We start from the raw sequence: 20,518 nt of genomic DNA on the forward strand, positions 1-20,518 counted from the left end.
CATCAACTGTGTAGTAGGGCTATGGCCTACTAGCATAACTATCAAAATTAAACACTGTCCCTGGGCTAGGAAGCCAACCTAGGAAGACAGGGAGGATAGAATTGTGGGAGATGATGTTAGCAGAAAGGAAACTATCTGGTAAGAAATTTTCCATTCTGCAGCCCAGCATCTCCCACAATTCTGATACATCTGGGAAGTAGCAAGCAGTGAACAGAAGTAGGGAGGGATAAGAAAAGCAAGATGAGATTCTCCTGAATTAATTGCTTAAAACAGCAATGCTATTACTGGAGCCCCGCCTGCAGCACCTGCCAAAGGAGGCTTCTGCAGAGAACTGAAAGTCCACTTTATAGTGCCTAATAAAGGTTTTAACCAATAACCATGCTGCTGCCTTGCAGATCACTGAAGTGGAAGCACAAGCTCTATTCACCCACAAAGTCACCATAGATCTTGTGGAGTGTGCCTTGATGCTGTCTGGAATAGGAGCACCTGACACCTTCTATGCCTCTACTGTGCATAGCTTGATCCATCTAGCTAGTGATGGCCTGGATACCCTGAGTCCTTCGCACTTCAGATGAAAGGAGACAAACAAGAAGCCCAGTGTTCTTGTTGAGTCAATGCTCTTTGAACCGCTAACGTGAGCCACAGTTTTCTGTCGGTTGCTGTGGCTTTGGGGTGAATGAAGGGAGGACAATCTCCTGTGAGGCATGGAAAGATGAATTTGCCTTAGGCAAGAACGAAGCTGGGATTCTTAGCACAATCTTGTCATCATGGAACACCCATGGGGATCCTGCATAGATACAGCTGCCACGTTCAGAAACTTGTCTAGAAGACGTGATGGCGACAAGAGAACAGTGTTGATGGATAGGTAGAATGGAGATATTGATGTCAGTGGTTCAAAAGGGTGTATGGCTTTTAACCAGCAGTAGGTATCACTTAGGAAAGATTGGCTAAACCTGCAGCTAGACCAACCTGACTGCTCTGAGCAACCCGGATACCTGATGGTTCTCTGTCAAGGAACCAGAGGATCCTATAAATAGGACACTAGCTGACACCTGGCGCACTACAGTGCTGCACTGAAGTCCCTTGTGTACGCCTTCTTGAAGAAAGTCCAGGATAACAAAAATCCCAAGGATTCCTGGTTATGTGCTTTTGTTATGTTCTTAGTAAATGATGTCAGATCTCACTGGTAGCAGCAAGGGTGGTTCTGATTTCAGTTCTATCAGACTAGAGAACTCTGTTCTCCTTAGCCAGTGCTGAGCTAACACTATCACCTTTCCTTCTTCTTGCCCTACCTTCTGGATCACCTTTCCTAGAAGTGGAAAGGGTGGGAATGCATATAGCAGGCCTTGTGTCCATCTGTGCAAAAGAGCATCTGTCCCTAGGGATTTGGGGTCTGCTTTCCAGGTGAAGTACTTTGGCCACTTTGTGCTCTTGAGATTAGTGAACAGGTCAATTTACCTGGGAATACCCTTGAAGATGTTCTGAGAGATTGTCCACTATCTGAGAGAGTTGAGAACCAGATTCAGAACAGTACCTGGTGTTGAATGCATTCTGATAAATGGTTCCTTAGTTTCAGGAGAAAGGACTCTGTCACAGAAGTGTCTGTTTCCATTCCCAGGTGAACTATCTTTGTGGAGGGAGGTAAGGAGCTCTTCTTGCGTTTATCACAAATATGTGTGCTTGAAGCAGATCCAGCATCTGGACTATGGCACTGTGTTTTGCTGCTTTGGTCGGAGCGCTGATCAAGATGTCATCTAGGGATGGAAGGTTACTGGTGAGCACCCCAAAGAGCCTAGGCTAGCTAGTATCACCACAAATATCTTTGTAAGGACCCAGGGGCCAACAAGATGCTGAATGGAAGCATTCAATACAGACAGTGGGCTGTGCCATATGCAAATCTCAGCAGTCTGTGGCAGTACAGTCATATAGGAGTGTAGAGTTATGCATCTGTTAGTCCGTGGAAGCGAGGAAGTCCACCTGAGGCAAGGATGCTCCTGGTGAAGCTAGGGCCACCATGTTTTCTTTATCATTTGCTGAGCTGCTTGAACTCCAGGACTGCTCTGACTCACCAGTATGCGTCTGGACAATGAAGAAAATGGAGTTCTAAGAAACTTTCTTCGGAGGGAACCTTTTCTATTGCTCCGATCTCCAGGAGAGGTGAGATTTTGTATAATACCAGCTCACATTTGATGGCATCTCTTGAGATGGGGGATTGGATGAAGAAGGTGAGGAGCTTCAGGGAGTGTCCACGACTCACTACCTCTCAACCACTTCTCTGTATTCAGCTGAGACCATTCTTCTGAGAAGGAGGAAATTCTACCTTCTAGATTCAGGTCTGGACAGAGGTACATTTGTTTGTTGCCACAGAATGCTCTTAGAGGTGGTAGATTCCCCTCTGGATTTTCCACCCAATCCTAAATTCTAGGATTTTCCCTGATATACTTGTTGTCTTTTGTCTGATCGCTTTGCGAGGAGGATGGACGAAAGGAACACTGTTGTCTGTTGCTAGGTTTATAGTCCCACCTTAGAGCGTTGAGTTGGGAGGGAAAGGGAGGAAGGGAAGGTTTAGGTTTGGCAGCACTTTCTGCCATTATTTTGTCTAGTTTTTCACCAGAGAGGAGAGAGCCTGTGAAGTTACATGCACACAGAATTTGCCTGAGTGAGCCTCAATCTTCCAGAGGCAAAGCCAGATGTGGCTGAAAAGCTCATTGCATCCATTGAGGATTTTGCCAAGAAGCTGTTGCTAAGGAACTTTTCTTAAGTGTAGATCAGAATTTGGGATGGTCTGTCCTTCATGGCCTTAAGTTCATCCAAGCACAACATTGTGGCCCTTCTAGAGCCCTTGTAGATGCTCCAAAGGAGACTGACAAAGTCCCTCCTGAGGGTGGCTATCACTTTTCTATTTGTAGGATCCTGGGGAAAGACATCGCCTTCAGACAGAATTACCATATCTCGCTAGAGATGCTATTGCAGCATTGACCTTTGGTATATCTGTAATGGGTTGGGGTTTTTTTGGCTTTTGCATCCCTGTAATATAAAAGTGCATGCCTGCTTATGCATTTACCCTTATCAGGTGTTCCCCATTCCTCTCTGATCACATCCTCAAAGGATGGGAGCAGTGTGATTACTGTTTCAGGCAAGGATTTAGAAGATAGGTATTTGCCTTTAGGTTTGTCCTCTAGCACCTGCTCACATTGGATCTGGATTGTGGTTGTAACCTTTTTGCATATTTCAGGGGTGGGGGGGGACTTCTGTTGCTCAGAGCCTGAATTTGAGAGCTCCCCTTCGTCCACAGAGAATAAAGGTGTCTGAATCAGAGGACAAATACCTCTCAGGTTTTCAAATACCTTTCTATTCCTTTTTGCTTTTTGAATTTTTTAGCCGTTTTGGCATGCTTTGCAGGTGTTGCCACCTGGCTGTGACCAAGGCACAGTCTTTTGTAGCAGCTTGCTTTATGCAACTCCTTGACCCCTCTGGATAAGTCTCCCTCAGACTATGTAGACACTGCACATCATCAGTACATAGGGTATGTGCAGCTACACATCACAGTGAAAAGCAAGCTGCATCCATGCTGTGGTATGTAACAACATGTGCCAGTGAAAGGCTCGGGCAGGAGCAGGCAACAGGGAAAGACTCCAGCAGTGGGACACTACCCTGCTAAAAACAGCAAGGTAGACAGGGGAAGCATTGCTTAGTCATGTAGAAAGCCGGATAGGGAACATAGTCACAGGGTTCAGGTGTGTCTTTATTCACGTAAGCAGCGGTTTACCAGCCACACTATTTATACCTGTGCTAGGATGGCGTGTAGTACATGTATTGTGGAATCATAAGTGTAGACTGTACCCTCGGTGTCGTCCCCTTCATGGTCCCCCTGCCCAGGGGATGGGGTTTTGAGCTGGGAGAACGGCTGCTGAGTATGAGCCCAGCTTCAATCCCCAGAGAACTTAAGACCTATTTTAGGACTTGCTTTCCAGACCTGTTGTGCCCCAGGACTCACCGCTGGGGCTGGCAGGATGAAGTCCTCCTTGTGCTTGGAGTCTCTTCCTGCTGTGCATCTCCAGATCAGGGTTTTCTCTGTTGGAGCCATGGCTTCTCAGGGTAAACGTAGGGGGGAGGGAACACAACATGCCTGTCAGACTCAGAGCCCCGTGCCCTAGTAGTGAAAAGGTGGGCTGATTGAGAACAAGCAGGGCACAATTCACCTTCTGAAGAGCGTGGAAAGCTGCCTCACAAATAGTGCAGCGTTTGGCATCAGCTCACTGCGACAGCTCTGCCATGTCTGAGAGGGGGCTGAGAAGTCTGGCAGGAAGGCGCTGCAGTGCTGGCGCTGGATGGCTGAAAACACCCCACTTAATGCCTGATCCAGGAGAGGGAGAAGAACGGCTGCTCGCTACTGCCCCCAAAAAACAAATAAAATAAAGGCCAGCAAAGAAAAGGGAACAAAGTGACCTGCCCTTTGACTGCTGCTGGATAAGGGGATGTGGTTAGCATGGGCTGTGCTACAGCTTTTGAACTGTCTCCTCCAACTGCAGACATATTAGAGTTCTGGGAGATGCTGAGTTTCAGAATTCCTCTTTCAGTTCATACAAAACCAGGAGAGCTGACTCCTGTGCCAACCATTATATTGGGGTACTAGGTGTGTCAGAGGAATGTTGGGGAAGGAACAAGGTACAGCCACCCTCTGCATAGTCTCAGCCTGCGTATGGTCCATTAGGGTAAATTAGGACAGCTCATAGGCTGCTGTAATTTATGACAGTGAGGGGGCCAGAGCAGCTGTAGCCTGAGAATCGGCGCGGAGGAACCTGCTCCCTGATGCCCCTTCCTGTTCCAAGTTGACCTTAGTGCAGGAGATAAACTGGCTCTAAGTTTTCAAGTCATACTGCATTAACCAAAGTATGTGGAAGGATCATTTCCCAAAACTTTTAGCCTCTGCAGTTATGAAATAATATAGAAAACGGGCAGTTATATAAAAATACATTAATGAGTTGATACACAAGGTTGTCAGATGCTAGATGACAGGAGAAAAGCTACCTGATGTGGCCCATCTTACTAACAGTACAGTGACACTTAACTGCTATGGTTACATTAAAAGACAGATTAAATTGATGTTTTCAAATAATCTGGTATGATACAAACTAACAGGATGAGGTTATCTGATGACCAATGGATGTATTCACGAATATGAAAAGACTGAATGTCATACTACATATTTATGTTCAGATGAACTATGAATTCTGAATTAGGATTTTGTATTCACTGTGTTTATAATGTGATGTGAAGGAATTGTTTACCTTTATATTAACAGGCAAGTACCACAGATTGATTTATATTAAATAACAAAAGAGAGTGCACTGGGTAAAGAAAACACTGAGTGCTCCTTAAGAGAGTTATAGCTTTTCTGCATAAATTAAAACCTTTATCATGTCAGATAAGATATAATATTTCCTGTCTCTATTCCAAAATCAGTATATATTTTTAATGTGTGAAATACACATCTGTCTTGTACATGAGGAGAACTATTCCTACTCCATTATTTGAGACTTACACCAAAACAGAATGCTTTCTCCTTTGGAAGTGGAAAACAGACATAACTAACCCCATTTTGTTGTGGTTATCAGAGGAATATGATAATTAATCTTGTAATTATTCTGCAGATCGTGTGAAATTATAACAACTCACCTTTTCCAGCCTCAACCTGCCATTCTTGACCTGAATTACAGAGAAGAACTAGCAAGGCCATGATTTAAATGAGCAACTTTGTCATGTTGCCATTTTGCCTTAGTCAAAGGCAAATATTTCATCTATCTTTAAACTAAGGGTATGCTTACACTACCCGCGGGATCGGCAGGCAGCGATCGATCCAGCGGGGATCGATTTATCACGTCTAGTCTAGACGCGATAAATCAACCCCCAAGCGCTCTCCCGTCGACTCCTGTACTCCAGCGCCGCGAGAGGCGCAGGCAGAGTCAACGGGGGAGCAGCAGCAGTTGACTCACCGCGGTTAAGACACCACGGTAAATCAATCTAAGTACGTTGACTTCAGCTATGTTATTCATGTAGCTGAAGTTGCGTAACTTAGATCGATCCCCCCCAGTGTAGACCAGGGCTAAAAAGGAAATACTGTTCGTTTCAAACAAGTGTACAACTGAAGCAAACATGAACAAAATCTATATATTTAAACTATAATCTATTACAAATATGTATGTTCATTTCTTTTAAAAAATTCAATACACTTACTAGTAAATAAAATAAATGCTGTAAAGAAACTAAATGTGACAATAATAGGTCTAGACAATTTGACAAATACCAAATCAAGTACAAACAAGAAGATTTCAAACAGTGACTTAATAGGAATGTCCACATGATATAGAAAAAAAAATTGTCAAAATGATTTAAATCACACTCAATAAATAGGCACTTCAATAAAGTACATATTTACACTGGCATTCTGAATGCTAGGGCATCACAAAGATGTATGGCTTTATTACAATGGATGGAAGATGGCAACTACTTAGAACCCAGTGCCAACATGGATTATAACAAATCCAGTGAGTATTTTGTTTTTCAATTATTCATAGAAAATTTAATCCTGATTAAGTATCCTTGGGCAGGAATACATGAGTAGTTGATGACTGAAACCAACATTTATTTGAAATGCTTCTGTTAATTTAATCTGTGTATATGGCTTAATTATGATTGAATCCTCAATGTAAGAGAAATGCATTATATCAGGATTAAAATTCTAGTACCACATTACACATTCTTTCCTAAAAACAGCAAGCCTGCTGTTTTTATTACTAGTGTTGCCACCTCTTTAAAGCCTCAAATAGCATTTTGCCAATTACACCTATGTTATGTTTTTAGTAACATTTCTCTCAAAAGTGTTATGGATAAAACCTCATTGCTGCTCAAGTTAAAATTTAAACTAATACCAACTCTGGTGGGGGGAAAAAAGTGCTTTTCCTTTTGCACAAATAATGAAAGAAAGCTTACTGCACAGCTAGCTGTAAACATTTTACAATTGTTTCTGGAGCAATTTTGTTTTTCAAGTCCTTTAAATTTAAGCACAACATTTTCTTTTAAGCATTTTCTTTACAGAATAAAAAGAAAAGCAAACGTTTATTCTGTGTATTACTCTGATTTCATAACTGGCTTATTCCAGACTTGTTTGAGCTCATAGCCATTTAAAGGACTGGATTCTTCTAGGCCTTCAAACTTAATATTGATACAAAGTCATGGAGTTCTTAGAGTGAAAACACTGTGGCTATAAATGGGAAAGGTTAGGTTTGTCCTCCTTCGTTGTCATACAACACAGCACCGCATGCACCACAAAAACAATCTCTATTCAAACATTCAGATTTTAAATATATTTTCATACCACCAGTTTTATTTTTAAAATCAACCAATGTACCTAATTTGGGGACTTGTTCAGATCCAGGATCAGTGATGTGCTCTGATTTTATGATTCAGTTTTTCCAGGGAAACTGTTGTAGCACACTGACGTGATGAAAATAGCTGTATTTGGGTCATTATTGCACTGTATTCTTTCCTAAATATATCTCAGAAGTAATGTCGACTTTTATGTCCAGATGCCACGGTCAGTGGCAATGTCACTGATGACAGAGAAGAAACTTCCCAATATAGACTATGAGACAGAAAAAGTCTGTAGAGGATAACCATGGAGACGGACTGGCAGAGGATAACACCTATGGTAATAACCTAAAGACGAAAAAGGAGTGGGGGAAAGAGAAAGTGAATGCTTTGAAAAAAAGAATAAAATAAATCAGTTGACTTTATTTTTATAAGCACAATGAAGCTTACTGCACATCTTTTGCTCCTGCAACAGTTACAAAGGGTTTGAACATGGGTCTGGGATCCAGGAACTCTTGACTAGTAATTTTGGATCTACACTATCTCAGTGAGTAGCCCTGGACAAGTCACATAACCTCTCTGCCTGTGTCTGCTCTTGGAAAGCTCAGTGTTGTAGTTCACCACGACTAAGGGCTAGATTCACAAGAGAGACTTGGGTGCCTAAATCCGACATTTAGGCACCACTGGCATTCACAAAACCACTGCTCAGTTGCTGCCTAATCCCATAGGTGCCTACATTTCCACCGATAAGGTCCATGAGGCACTAAAATTCTGCCAGTGGTCATGCACAAAGCCACTGAAGTCCTGACACCGCTGAAGTACTTGGAGCCTCCCTCACATAAAAACCTTGGTGGGATTCTCAAGAGGCAGGGCCAACTCTCCAGCTGGGCCAAGACTGGTCAATATGCTCTTAGCATGCCTAACATGCAACAATGGTTGGAAGAGATGCCACTATTGCTATGGCCACACCCCCTTATACTCTGTAGTCCAGTGTTTAGAGCACTCACCCAAGATGTGGGAAGCCTGGATTCAAATCCCTCCTCTGCCGGATTCAGAGCAAGGATTTGAACCTAGCTCTGCCACCTCCCAAATGAATGCCCTAACCACTTGGTTATAGGAGGGTTTTCTGGGGTGCATCTCTCAATCTCTTCATCTGAAGCTGTTCCACTTTGTGTGAAATACTTACAGAGTCATTGGGCTAGAGAGGGAGTGTGTGAATAACTACAGATCAACACTGAGCATTGCCACACCTAAGTCCCCCTTGTGAATCTAGCCCTTAGATGACACAGCAATAAAATGAGCCCTGTCTGCAGAACAGCCTCCATCCATGGAGCTGCAATGGTGGTGATTTATTGGTCTAATTTTCTAATGTAGGCAAGGCCTTTTAATCTCAGTTTCTCCATCTGTAAATGACGTGCATGTTAATAGTTACCCAGCTCACAAGGGTGGTGTGAAAGTTTACTTGCGTGTGTAGGCACTTTGAGGAAGTTCTACATAAATGTACAGGACATCTTTTTTAAATACTTGTTTTTCTCAACTGAATATGACATTCACTGAGCACATATTTTTCTATATTTTGAATTAAAAGGCAAACAATGTTAAATCTTCAGAGTTTCAGAACTGTAGTTGCCCAAGCACAGTGATCAAACTTCTCCAATACCCCAAGAGCAGAAATCCTCCTACAGTGTCCTGCCAGATCTCTACATATCACAAAGCACTGCATGGAATCCTATCTCAAGAGAGCTGAAAACCCCCCGGCATCAAGGTTTTCAGCCAGCAAAAGAAAACTAATGTCCTGACTAATGCAGCTATAGGAATAAAAGCCCTAAAAGTAAATTATGGGCTACATTTCTTCTATATTTTTAGTAGCATATTTTCTACATACATAATGATCCAGGCTCAGAAAATATTTGCACACTCATATATTCACTGCATTAACCATAAGGAATGAGAGAACTCTACTCTGGAATGATGTACTCACCCACCTGAGAATGATGGTGCACTTTATCTGAGTGTGGCAGGCTCCACACACTACCTCCCTAGCTCCCAGCATATTAAAGCAACAAGAAAGCCAAATAAATCCATCTTTGTTTTTCATTATTAAGACTTTACAAACTGAATTACACATTTGGAGAACATCTTTTTATCCAAAGAATACAGTTCAGCTGTGGTTTTCCTGATCTCCTTAGCCACTTAAAGATTTTTTTTTTTTTTTTTTTTTTTAAGAATTAGCCTAAAAGCCTCCCCAGAGATTTTTTAAAACAAAGTTGGCAAAAAGACAAAAGTTGGTTTTTACTAGAACCATTTTTTGCTTTACCTTAGCAAGCATCTCCTGCTTCTTCCTACAAACTATTACCTTTACATTTTATAAGGCATGCAGAGTTTCAGCCACATGATTCCTATTTGTGCAGTGAGAGTGGTATGGCTAAAACTCCATGGGTTACTTTGGGAATGTAAAGGCCTTGGAACATACATTTTCTAATAAAAGAAAACCCAACAGAATGAACAGCTCCTCTGCAGCTTATGCAGAATTTCTAATCAAATCTCACATTGTTTTTATCTTATCCATACATACCTTCTCTCTTTGATAGTCTCTAAATAGCACAGAAATGGTTGCAAGACCCGGGTGGCAAAAAAACCACAGGATGCAGCCCTGAAAGAGAATAATGGCATTTTATATCATTTACTTTGATGTGTCAGTACAGAAGATAGATATGACAATTAGGGGGATTATGTTTACATGTTTCCAGGTTTCCACCTTGAATATCCATTGTTCTGCAGTCAATCAACAGAATGAAAACCACACTTTATGCTTTAGGTCACACTTTATGCTTATCAGATCAAATTTAACTACTCAGTGTATACTGAAAGAATACAATTTATTTAATCAAATCAAATACTTAATCATTAACTCTCCCATGGAGGTAAAGCATAGTCCAGTCAATAGCATACCAGAAGAATATTTACAAAGAAAGGGATTAGTTTTCCAGATGTGACCCCTACTTTGGCAAAGGTGATATAGAACTCCCTTTTGAGTGTACTTCTCTCCACTCTGATGATCTGGTAGAGACCACAGGCCAATGACAGAGATAGGCAAACTCTTAGCCCAATAAGAAGTCCACTTGCTAAACTGTGGTGTGAATGGTAGCTGTGGTGATTAGTATCTTCAAACTGCTCCCAAATTAGTAAAATACTCTGCAAAACAATAAAGTACATTTAGAGTAAATACGGTGCCTACATGTTACATTCCTTCACATAACTAACTCTATTTATGATAGGACCATGATGCCAGCTATCAGCACAAGAGCCCTGGTTCTGTCTTCTTGCCTGAAACTGCCATGCTACCAAAAGCAACAGAGCTCGAACTGTTCCTTTGGTACCACCAATAAACACATTAAGTACAACTGACATGTCTGCTGGCAGGGAAGGAATCTGATTCTTGACTTCCCTCATTTTTTGAAAAATTCACGCATTTAAAATGTCAAATAATGTAGTGACCTAGAGCAGCAAAGCTGCAGCTAAATTCCATTTTCTCCTTTGAGAGGAACCTGATGGAGAACCACAATCCTGTTTTCACTAAAGTGGGAGTTTTGCCAATTGACTTCAATAGGAGCAGAATTAGGCCTATAGGCACTAGCTCTCAAAAACTGATATCCCCTCCAGCCTGAATTAGTATGCTCTCTCCAGCACCTTCTTCTGTGACTTAGGGTCTGAGCCACAGTCCATTGAAACCAATGGGAAGACTCCCAATTGATTTCTGTGGACTTTGGTTCAGGCTCATACTTAGCAGGGAACATCAACTACTATTAAGAGAGTTCCAAGGCTCCATTTAATTTCTGTTTGGGACTAGTACTAGTTACAAAGATGACCAAAAATCTTGTGCCAGTCCACTTCTGGCTCCCTTCCAATACCAGCAGCCATATGCCGGCAACATTACTTTCCTTCATTACTGTCTCTAGTTTCTCTCTGCTCCTCCACTTCTCTGTGCTTCTCAGATTCTTTCTTCTCTATTTTTAATTATTTTTTAGGCACCCCAATAAGATAAAATTTACTTTAATGTTAATGATTTATTTGCTACTCTAAATTGACTTTATTTAATTACATTAATTCAACTCATTTCAGTATATGTCCTAGACCATTTTTATATTTGCAGGACCAATTCTGCATCCAAATAGCTCAAGAATTCTCCTAGATGGATCTGAAAGACCACTAGATACCCTAATCTCAGGATCCTGAATTGAGGGCGCTAAGCAGTAAACGATAGTGGATGTGTTATCACCTGTTACATACTCTTTTGCTTTTTTGTTATTTTATCTGCTCAAGTGTTTAAAAAGGATTGAAGGTCTTCATGTTCGTTCACCAAAGTCATAAAATATTGAAATGGGATGTTCCCAGTTCTGTCATACTTATCAATACACTTCTTCCAAAGTTATTAGTAGCAGCTGCTCAGGTAACAGTACTACAGTTTGTGTACAGTACAGCAAGAAAAGTCAACACAAATACAAACCTGGGTTACAACAACTACTACAGCAATGCCAGTGGACGCTGGAGTGGAATCCCACTGAAGGGGTCTGCTTTGAGATTTCTTCATTCTGCCTATCATCCAACCCATACACAAACTCAGCAATAGGTACAGCATTTGTATCTGACAGACTATGTCACACACTAGTGGGAATCAAAGAAAGTTAATGTAGTCACAACAACATAACGGCAATTCCTTTCTCTAGCAGAAAAAACAGAGTAAAGTGGCAACTGTATGGTAAATCAGTTACTGTAAAATGGACACTTCTCAATATAATTTTCACTCTTAATTAAACACTATGGACTTTGAGACTGTCTGAATATATGATTTTCATGCTGTGGATAATTCTCTATGTGAAATTTTATTTAATCAATTGTGAATTACATCATTATCAACATTCCCTTACTAAGGTCCCAATCCTGCAATTAGCTCCAAGCAGGCAGATGATTATATACATGCAGAATCCCACTGAAGTCAAGAGACTAAACCCGGGCTCAAGCATCCACCTTCATGAATCTGTTTGTAAGGTCAGGAAACTAAAACTGAAGTCTATATATCAATTACTAAGTATATCTTTACCCTGCAAATACAAAATGTATTAGAATGGGTTCCCTTATTTACCCAGCAGGACTTTTCAGATTCCTGCAGTGTAATTTCTTTAAGTTAAGCTGTATCTTTCTTAAGGAACAATACATCAACCTGAACAAAAAAACCACATTTAGGACAAATTCTACTCTCTAAATACGGATTCCAATTCACTGGTGGAAGTGAGGACAAACTCTGACCATTCATATTTAAAATGCAGGTATGATTGGAAAAATTACTATGTCCCATGGCACTGTGATGAAGTTTACAAACCCCATATTGGGCCAGGGAAGAAAGGGGTGAGTGGTTGGCCCTGCAGACAGGAAATGAAAAGAACCTATCCTTTGGAACCTACTGCCATGGTCAAACCCGGTGGGGGTGGGGCTCCAACTATAGTACGTAATCAAGAAGATTACAAAGGTGGAGCAGTCATGTTTTCAGAAGGGGCTTCTCTACAAAACAGAAGATACTCTTTCCAGAGTCAGAGGAAACTGGATTTGCAAGGTCTGAGGTCTTCTACTGGCTGGTGAAATGGCTCATTTTATAAAAGTGGCTTGACCAGCTGGTGAGTGGAAAAGTTGTGTCCAGGCCTCAGTGGGGTAAGAGAAAACTTGAGGAAAAACTTGAGAGGTTTTTGTTTCTGAGTGGTTTACAGAATAACCAAAGTGACTGGGGTTTCCTAACTTGGCTTGTGACTAACCCTGACCAACACTTAATTTGGAGTGTTAGTCCTTGCTTAACTGGTTTAACTTTGGAATTTAAATAAACTTTCTTTTTACTAATTTCACTGTGGGAGGTTGTCCATATTTTTGCCCCTGCTTGGCCCCACCTGATGGCTATGTGTACAAGCACCTTCTTAATCAGCAACTCTGATCCTTGTGTGCTGTCATATCTGCTTACTCCAGTGAAGGGAATTTTTTTTTCTTTTACAACCTTTAACTCCTATTAGCCTTCCAGGGGTGCTACTGCTAGGGGAGAGGAAGATGTATTACTAACTATATTCCAGTCACACATTTATTACCACCAGCACCAAATGAACCATCCAGAAAGAACACTGCTTGACTTCCAGCTCTTGGATTGAGTTTCTGACAGTGCTGGTGTAGCTTTGCTAGATCAATTAGCGCTCCAGTTTTAATAAACCGAGTAAACTTGTTATGAAAGACTCAGAGACAAACAAACTTTGAACTTCACAATGTTTTTAGGCGTTATTTCTGTATCACAAACAAATATAAGTACTTTTCACACAAAAAAAGTCTTCAAAATGTTATGGGCTATATACCCACTCAGGGGATTATATTTATGTTAAATGGTGGTCAGAGTATTTCCTTGATATTTAGCAATATTAGCAAAACATGGATGTTAAATTATTAAGACCCAAGATACTGCCCCTGAGATTTATATGGCATTAAAGGTAGTTTATTGACCCGTAATGATTCTGGTATTTGGAGTGCTCATTTTGCTTATTTAAAAATTATTTTCAGGCCATTTTAATAAAGATGTACTAAGTTCTATCTTTAAAATCATAAAACCACATTTATCTGAGCAAAATAATATTAGCTTCCCAGGCTTGTAGGTGAGGAGGCAAGATGAATGATTTTGGTTATTTGAAATCAAGGCTACCGTACTGAGTCAACTGCTTCAGGAACAAGCTCTGACAGCTATTCTGTAGAGTGGCATTATCAACTTCATTATGCCATCAGTATTTGGCTGTAGATATGGCATTCATCTGCCATGGCAGACAAAAATCAAAAACAGGGAGATGACTGAAAACAAAACAGTCTGAAAAATCTAGAAGAATAAGAAAAGTGACTATTCTATCCTTCTTAAAGATGTCCATAGCTTGTTAGTAGGGAAGAGGTTAAACAGATTCTCTTTTAATCACAGCCCAGAGGTAGAAATTGTGAAATGTTCTGTGGCATTTGTGTGTGTGGAATACCAGACTGAGAGCTGAATAAACTCTCCTGGTAGCTCAATGTGTCTTACTGAATTGTGGAAAAAAGGAAACAGATTAAGTGGATTCTTGGATAAAATCATATTATTTTTGTCCCCTTTGATAACTTGTGTAATTTGGTTGAGACCAATAAGGTTATCTTACTGTTTGACGAGATTTTTAAAACGTCTATCCCACAGTAGTACCAAAGTTCAGTATAGAGCCATGCACAGGCTCAGCTGGTATGAAATTTACCTGCTTTCTTCATCATCCATTTCTCTCATCAGGCTGTTCAATATCCAGAAAAATCACTGTTTGAGTCTCACATTCAGAAGCTGCCTAAACTTAAAAGGATCTGCTGACTGCTCACAGTGCTTGAAGTCAATGGAACGATTCATGTGAGTGAAGTTACATGCTTAAAACTGCTGTAGAAGCAGGCCCTTAGGTGGTAAGAGATGTTGTAGAAAGATATTGGGATAGCGTCAGAACCAGATATCTGGAGTGAAACCCTGGCCCTACTGAAGTCAATGTGAGTTTTGCCACTGATTTCAGTATAGACAGGATTTGACCCTTTACATAAAATAAATAATAATAATAATAATAATAATCTGCTTTGAGAGCAGTAACAGCTAGAAGAGATTGTTGCACTCCTGCAACCTACACTTGGTATTATCCATCCCTCAGAGCTGTGGTTGCATCAGTAAGAAAACTTCCATATTTCTATCCTTTCATTCTGCCCTCCTGCTTCCTTTGGAGACGATCATAAAAAGAAAGGAATAGGGAGGAAAAGTCTCAGAGCCAAAACACCTTTTAGATTAAACTATTCTTAAAGCAAGGAGAATAAGCTACCCCCTTGAGTTAAGAGGATACGGAGATCTGATGGGGGCTGCACTGTAAATACTATCCCAAGAAAAGAATCTAAAACCACAGTACATAGCAAACCAACTTATACAGGCCAGTGCACAGCAGTGGCCTCCGCAAAGGAGTTTGGAGTAGGTTCATATACTCCATCTAACCTCACCTCTGGAGGCCAAAGAAAGGGTTTAATCACATGGCTGATGCCCAGTCAGTGCGGATTCACTAGGTCAACTGTCCAAAACAAAGAATTAATGTAAGTTACTGTGGGGCCAGCTGCCACCAAGAGGCTGTTAATTCCAACTGCAAGTATTATGGATTCTCTGGATACGGTTTCTGTTGACTAATGAGAGTCAGTGTACAAAGTTATAGGCCATGTCATAGTGGCAGAGAAGAAAATATCGGTCACCCTTAAAGCTAAAAACAAACACTTTCATACACACTGATTTGTAAAACAATCACACTTACCAAAGTAGTGCAATAATCAAAGACTCCTTTATTTTGCATAGAAATTGAATCCCTGCTGTTTAATGAAATGGAACTTTATCTACAGGAATTTCCATAACTTAATGACAACCCGATCAACAGCTGTCAGATTTCTGCTCACTGAATGGGTCAGAAAGTGGGATCCAGTATAAAACCTTTACAAGTTCTAAACCTTCAGCCTGAACACATTTATATCCAGATAAAATAATCTGATTACAGACTCCTGGAGACAAAACCATGGGTTCTACTTTATCAGGTGTGTACTAGTAAGTGTTAATATTCTATGAAGGTGACATGAGCCTAAAATTATATTTGCATCATTTCATCACACAACTTCAAATCCTTTATTCAGTTTTCAGCAAACATAATCACTTATTAATACAGTATGTATGATTTCCTTCCTAAAGGCCAGATTATGATCCTTACTCCCACAGGTGATCAGTCAGTAATACAAGTAGTCTCACTGGTTTAAAAATGTCTGACACTTACTAGCTGTTAGGGAGCCCCTCAGTAAGGTCCAGAGACTGTACTCTAGAATGGGGAAGGTGCTGGGATTTATATTAAACAAATGGGTGGTAGATGGGAGGTCAGGGCTTCTCAGCTAGCTTTTGCCACTGAGCCTCACTGGTGGAGTTCCTCTCTTGTCTGTTGTATGTACCTGTGGTTAGGTAGGTTTACTCCTCCAGCCAGTAGGTGTCTGACAAATTTTCTCAAGCCCTCTATTTTAAGATATAAGATCATGCAAATAAGTGATTTAATAGTCATTGAGTAAAGTGAGCGCTGGATCATGGGCTGTACTAGAGCTCCCAAAAGGATTCCAAAGGACATCCAATTCAGCTGCCAGCGGTCTGTGGAAGTCCAGAACAGCAGGACAGGATTTGTGACAACTTTTTGTGAGGAGATACTTTGCTATTTAGGTTCTTACACTGCATGTTACACCTGAGTGCCAGTTTGTTGGAAAGTATCTGAGGGGTAGCCGTGTTAGTCTGAATCGTAATCTTGCATCTGAAGAAGTGAGGTTCTTACCCACGAAAGCTTATGCTCCCAATCCTTCTGTTAGTCTTAAAGGTGCCACAGGACCCTCTGTTAGTTTGTTGGAAAGTTTCAGTCAAGTAGAAAGGCAATGTATTATCTTGGAAAGAACCCCTCTATATTTCTAACCAGAACTTCAGAACAACCAAAGCAGCGGTAGCCTGTGAAGAAGCCAGCCAAGATTATACATAACTAGTGCATGTTGGGACAGGATGCTCTAGGGTGTTTTGGTTCCAGTTAGACATTCAGCAAAGCTGGATGAAATCAAGAAAGCTGCTTTGTGCTAATACTGAGTCTTAGGGTAATTTTTTGGCACAGCTCTAATCTTAAAATACTTGTGCCATAAAATACATCATTTCCCATTTAAAATCAATTCTATATATAGACGTGCAGCTTCCATAAAATGGATATAAATTTTTAAAATGTATTAGTACTCAAGAAAACACATACTAACAATTTGATCCAGCAAAATGCTTCAGCATGTGGATAACCTTATTCATATGATAGTCCCCTAGACTTAAATGGGAATAGTTGTTTAAGTAAAAGGTATATGCTTAAATGATAGTAAGGTTAGGTTTTAGGGCATTCTTAAATCACACCTTAATTACATAACTCTTAAAAATACCCAGAAAAAAGCCACTATTTTCAAAGAAATAGTTGCATTTCATATATTTAAAATAAAGTAGTTATATATATCTGAGATCAGAATCTGGCTCTAAATGTTAGCATTGGTTAATATGCTTTAACAGATTATTTCTCTACATTACTCTGCATAAGCATGTTGAACAAAGTAAGTTTTCTTAAGCATACTCACATTCTGCCAGACTTCCCATAAAAGGTGCCCCTATTCCATCTTTAGCGTAACTAATAAAAAAACAGGAGATAATAAATGGTCTAAATTAGTCAGTATTAAATATCTCTTCCTTCTTAGAGATACAGCTAAGTAACTACATAGTTGTAACAAGTCAACCCTACAAGTTTTGTCATGACCAATGTTCCCTCTAATTTTTTTCCTTCCATGTGCAGAATAAATTTTGTTATGTGCACCAAGGTATGTGCGGATGTGCACCACCAGTTGAAACGAAAAACCTAGATATATTTTTTTAAAAAGTTACCATAGGGATAATTACTCCAGCCAAGACAGGTTAGGCATTTTAGAACTCACTACTCAAAGAATTAAATGTAAGTGTAGGAGAAATAAAAATTATGAAATGCATAGACCAGTCAAAAAACTAAAATAACACACTTTGAAAGAATAAAATTACAGAGAATATGTGCGCATTGCAGAAAGTACCACGAAGTAACAACAACAATACTACAAGTATGTGTTGGGAGATGAGTGAGTGAGTGAGTGAGTGAGTGTGTGGGCTGCTGGGGAAGTTTCTGAGAGATGCCATGCGCTGTCTCTTTAAGGCACTCACTCACTGCCCAGAAGGCTCGTTCAGACCTCAGACTGCAGCAGCTCTCTCCTGCTCAGAGTCCTGAGCCAGGCTGTCCCCTCTCCCCTGCTCTGTGGAGATGGGGTACGGGGGCAGGGGGAGGGGGACACCCTGACATCAGCACTCCCCTCCCTCCCTCCCGCTCTGCACAACCAGCAGGAGGGTCCCAGGAGCAGCTGCAGGAGCAATGTGGCAGCAAAGCAGCGGGGGGGAGGAGCACCTGAACACATGCTGCTGGATGTGCGCGGCTCTGCTAATCAAGTGCGTGGCACGTGAATCACTCCTGGACGACCACCCAAGCACGCAGCTAAGAGGGAACACAGGTCGTGACCATCATGACCTTTAGCCTTACTGATCTCTACAGCTGCCTCCTTCCTCATTTAAGGGAATTTGAAAATGGAAAGATAAGTAAGTAAAGTTACCTTGAGAAATGCAGGTAGTTGGCAAATGCTGAGCCAGCCTGAAACAATAATACTGTTGATAGCACCTTTAAGACAGTATGCATAGGTCCACCTTTCTTAAGAGTTTGCCATAGTGATTGAGCATATATGCAAGCAGCTACAAAGTATGCTAGGACAAGTAGGAAAAAGAATTCATGTAATCCTGGGAAGAGAAGAAATGCAGTTTAATTTAATAAAGTGAATTATGGCACATAACAAGTACTACTTAAGATAATATTGCTTGTCTTGTAGTAAGAGTAAGTTATGTAGTAGTTACTACATAGTAACATAAAAGTGATAGTAGAGATGGATTAGCATTCAACTACTTTCTCTTATCCTTCCCACACAGTAATAGAAGAAAAAAATCTTCATGTGTCAGTTTAGTTCTTTAAGGTGGCTGGTCATTATTTGACCTGTAAGTCTTTGTCCAGCAAAAATACGTATCTTGAATATAAAGAGGCATTCTGTAAACTATTTAGCTTTAAAAAAATGCAAACATATGTAAGAATTATTGGAAAAATCTTAAATAGTTTCCTATAAATAGGCTTGGCAGAATTTGATTTTTTTAATAACTTTAACAGATAACATTGATGTTAACTTTTAAGCCTTTTTATGTTTATCAATTTAAATTTTCACAGTTGCACAAAATTATTGGGGGGTCAGACAATTATTTAATGACAATTGAGATTCAAAAAGTTAAATCTTTACAACCATTAAAACACAAATTGTCAGCAGCACATGTCAAAACATACAAAGTAAATATCCTTAAATCAAATGCTAATAAATTCTCAGCCAATTTTTTCTTACTTTGCCTATCTGTAAATTTCTATTATCATCGCTGGAATTGTTTTGGTCATGTGTGTCTATAGTGAAGTCGAGATTTATCAATATTTACCAATAAAAATCTAGGTTTCAGAGTAGCAGCCGTGTTAGTCTGTATCCGCAAAAATAACAGGAGTACTTGTGGCACCTTAGAGACTAACAAATTTATTAGAGCATAAGCTTTCGTGGGCTACAACCCACTTCTTCGGATGCATATAGAGTGAACCATATATTGAGGAGATATATATACACACACATACAGAGAGCATGAACAGGTGGGAGTTGTCTTACCAACTCTGAGAGGCCAATTAAGTAAGAGAAAAAAAACTTTTGAAGTGATAATCAAGATGGCTCAGTACAGACAGTTTGATAAGAAGCAAGTGTGAAAATACTTACAAGGGGAGATAGATTCAATGTTTGTAATGGCTCAGCCATTCCCAATCCCTATTTAGCCCTGAGTTGATTGTGTCTAGTTTGCATATCAATTCCAGCTCAGCAGTCTCTCGTTGGAGTCTGTTTTTGAAGTTTTTCTGTTTTAAGATAGCCACCCGCAGGTCTGTCAAAGAATGGCCAGACAGGTTAAAGTGTTCTCCCACTGGTTTTTGAGTATTATGATTCCTGATGTCAGATTTGTGTCCATTAATTCTTTTGCGTAGAGACTGTCCGGTTTGGCCAATGTACATGGCAGAGGGGCATTGCTGGCACATGATGGCATATATCACATTGGTAGATGTGCAGGTGAACGAGCCACTGATGGTATGGCTGATGTGATTAGGCCCTATGATGGTGTCACTTGAATAGATATGTGGACAGAGTTGGCATCGGGCTTTGTTACAAGGATAGGTTCCTGGGTCAGTGTTTTTGTTCAGTGATGTGTGGTTGCTGGTGAGTATTTGCTTCAGGTTGGGGGGTTGTCTGTAAGCGAGGACAGGTCTGTCTCCCAAGATCTGTGAGAGTAAAGGATCATCTTTCAGGATAGGTTGTAGATCTCTGATGATGCGCTGGAGAGGTTTTAGTTGGGGGCTGAAGGTGACAG

General features: G+C 40.5%; 1 protein-coding gene across 1 annotated transcript in view; it reads right to left on the reverse strand.

Moving 5' to 3' along the window:
- Positions 1-7,560: 7,560 nt before the first annotated feature.
- Positions 7,561-20,518, reverse strand: part of GPR180 (G protein-coupled receptor 180) — a 28,194-nt gene continuing 15,236 nt past the window's right edge. The window contains exons 4-9 of the mRNA XM_065423837.1: positions 18,643-18,823; positions 17,596-17,645; positions 11,879-12,036; positions 10,375-10,566; positions 9,947-10,024; positions 7,561-7,719 (exon numbers count right to left, since the gene is read on the reverse strand). Coding sequence (XP_065279909.1) covers positions 7,561-7,719; positions 9,947-10,024; positions 10,375-10,566; positions 11,879-12,036; positions 17,596-17,645; positions 18,643-18,823 — 818 coding nt within the window. The remainder of the gene's footprint in view (positions 7,720-9,946; positions 10,025-10,374; positions 10,567-11,878; positions 12,037-17,595; positions 17,646-18,642; positions 18,824-20,518) is intronic.

This window comes from Emys orbicularis, chromosome 1 (assembly GCF_028017835.1).
Source record: "Emys orbicularis isolate rEmyOrb1 chromosome 1, rEmyOrb1.hap1, whole genome shotgun sequence".
In the NCBI taxonomy this organism is placed as follows: domain Eukaryota; kingdom Metazoa; phylum Chordata; order Testudines; family Emydidae; genus Emys; species Emys orbicularis.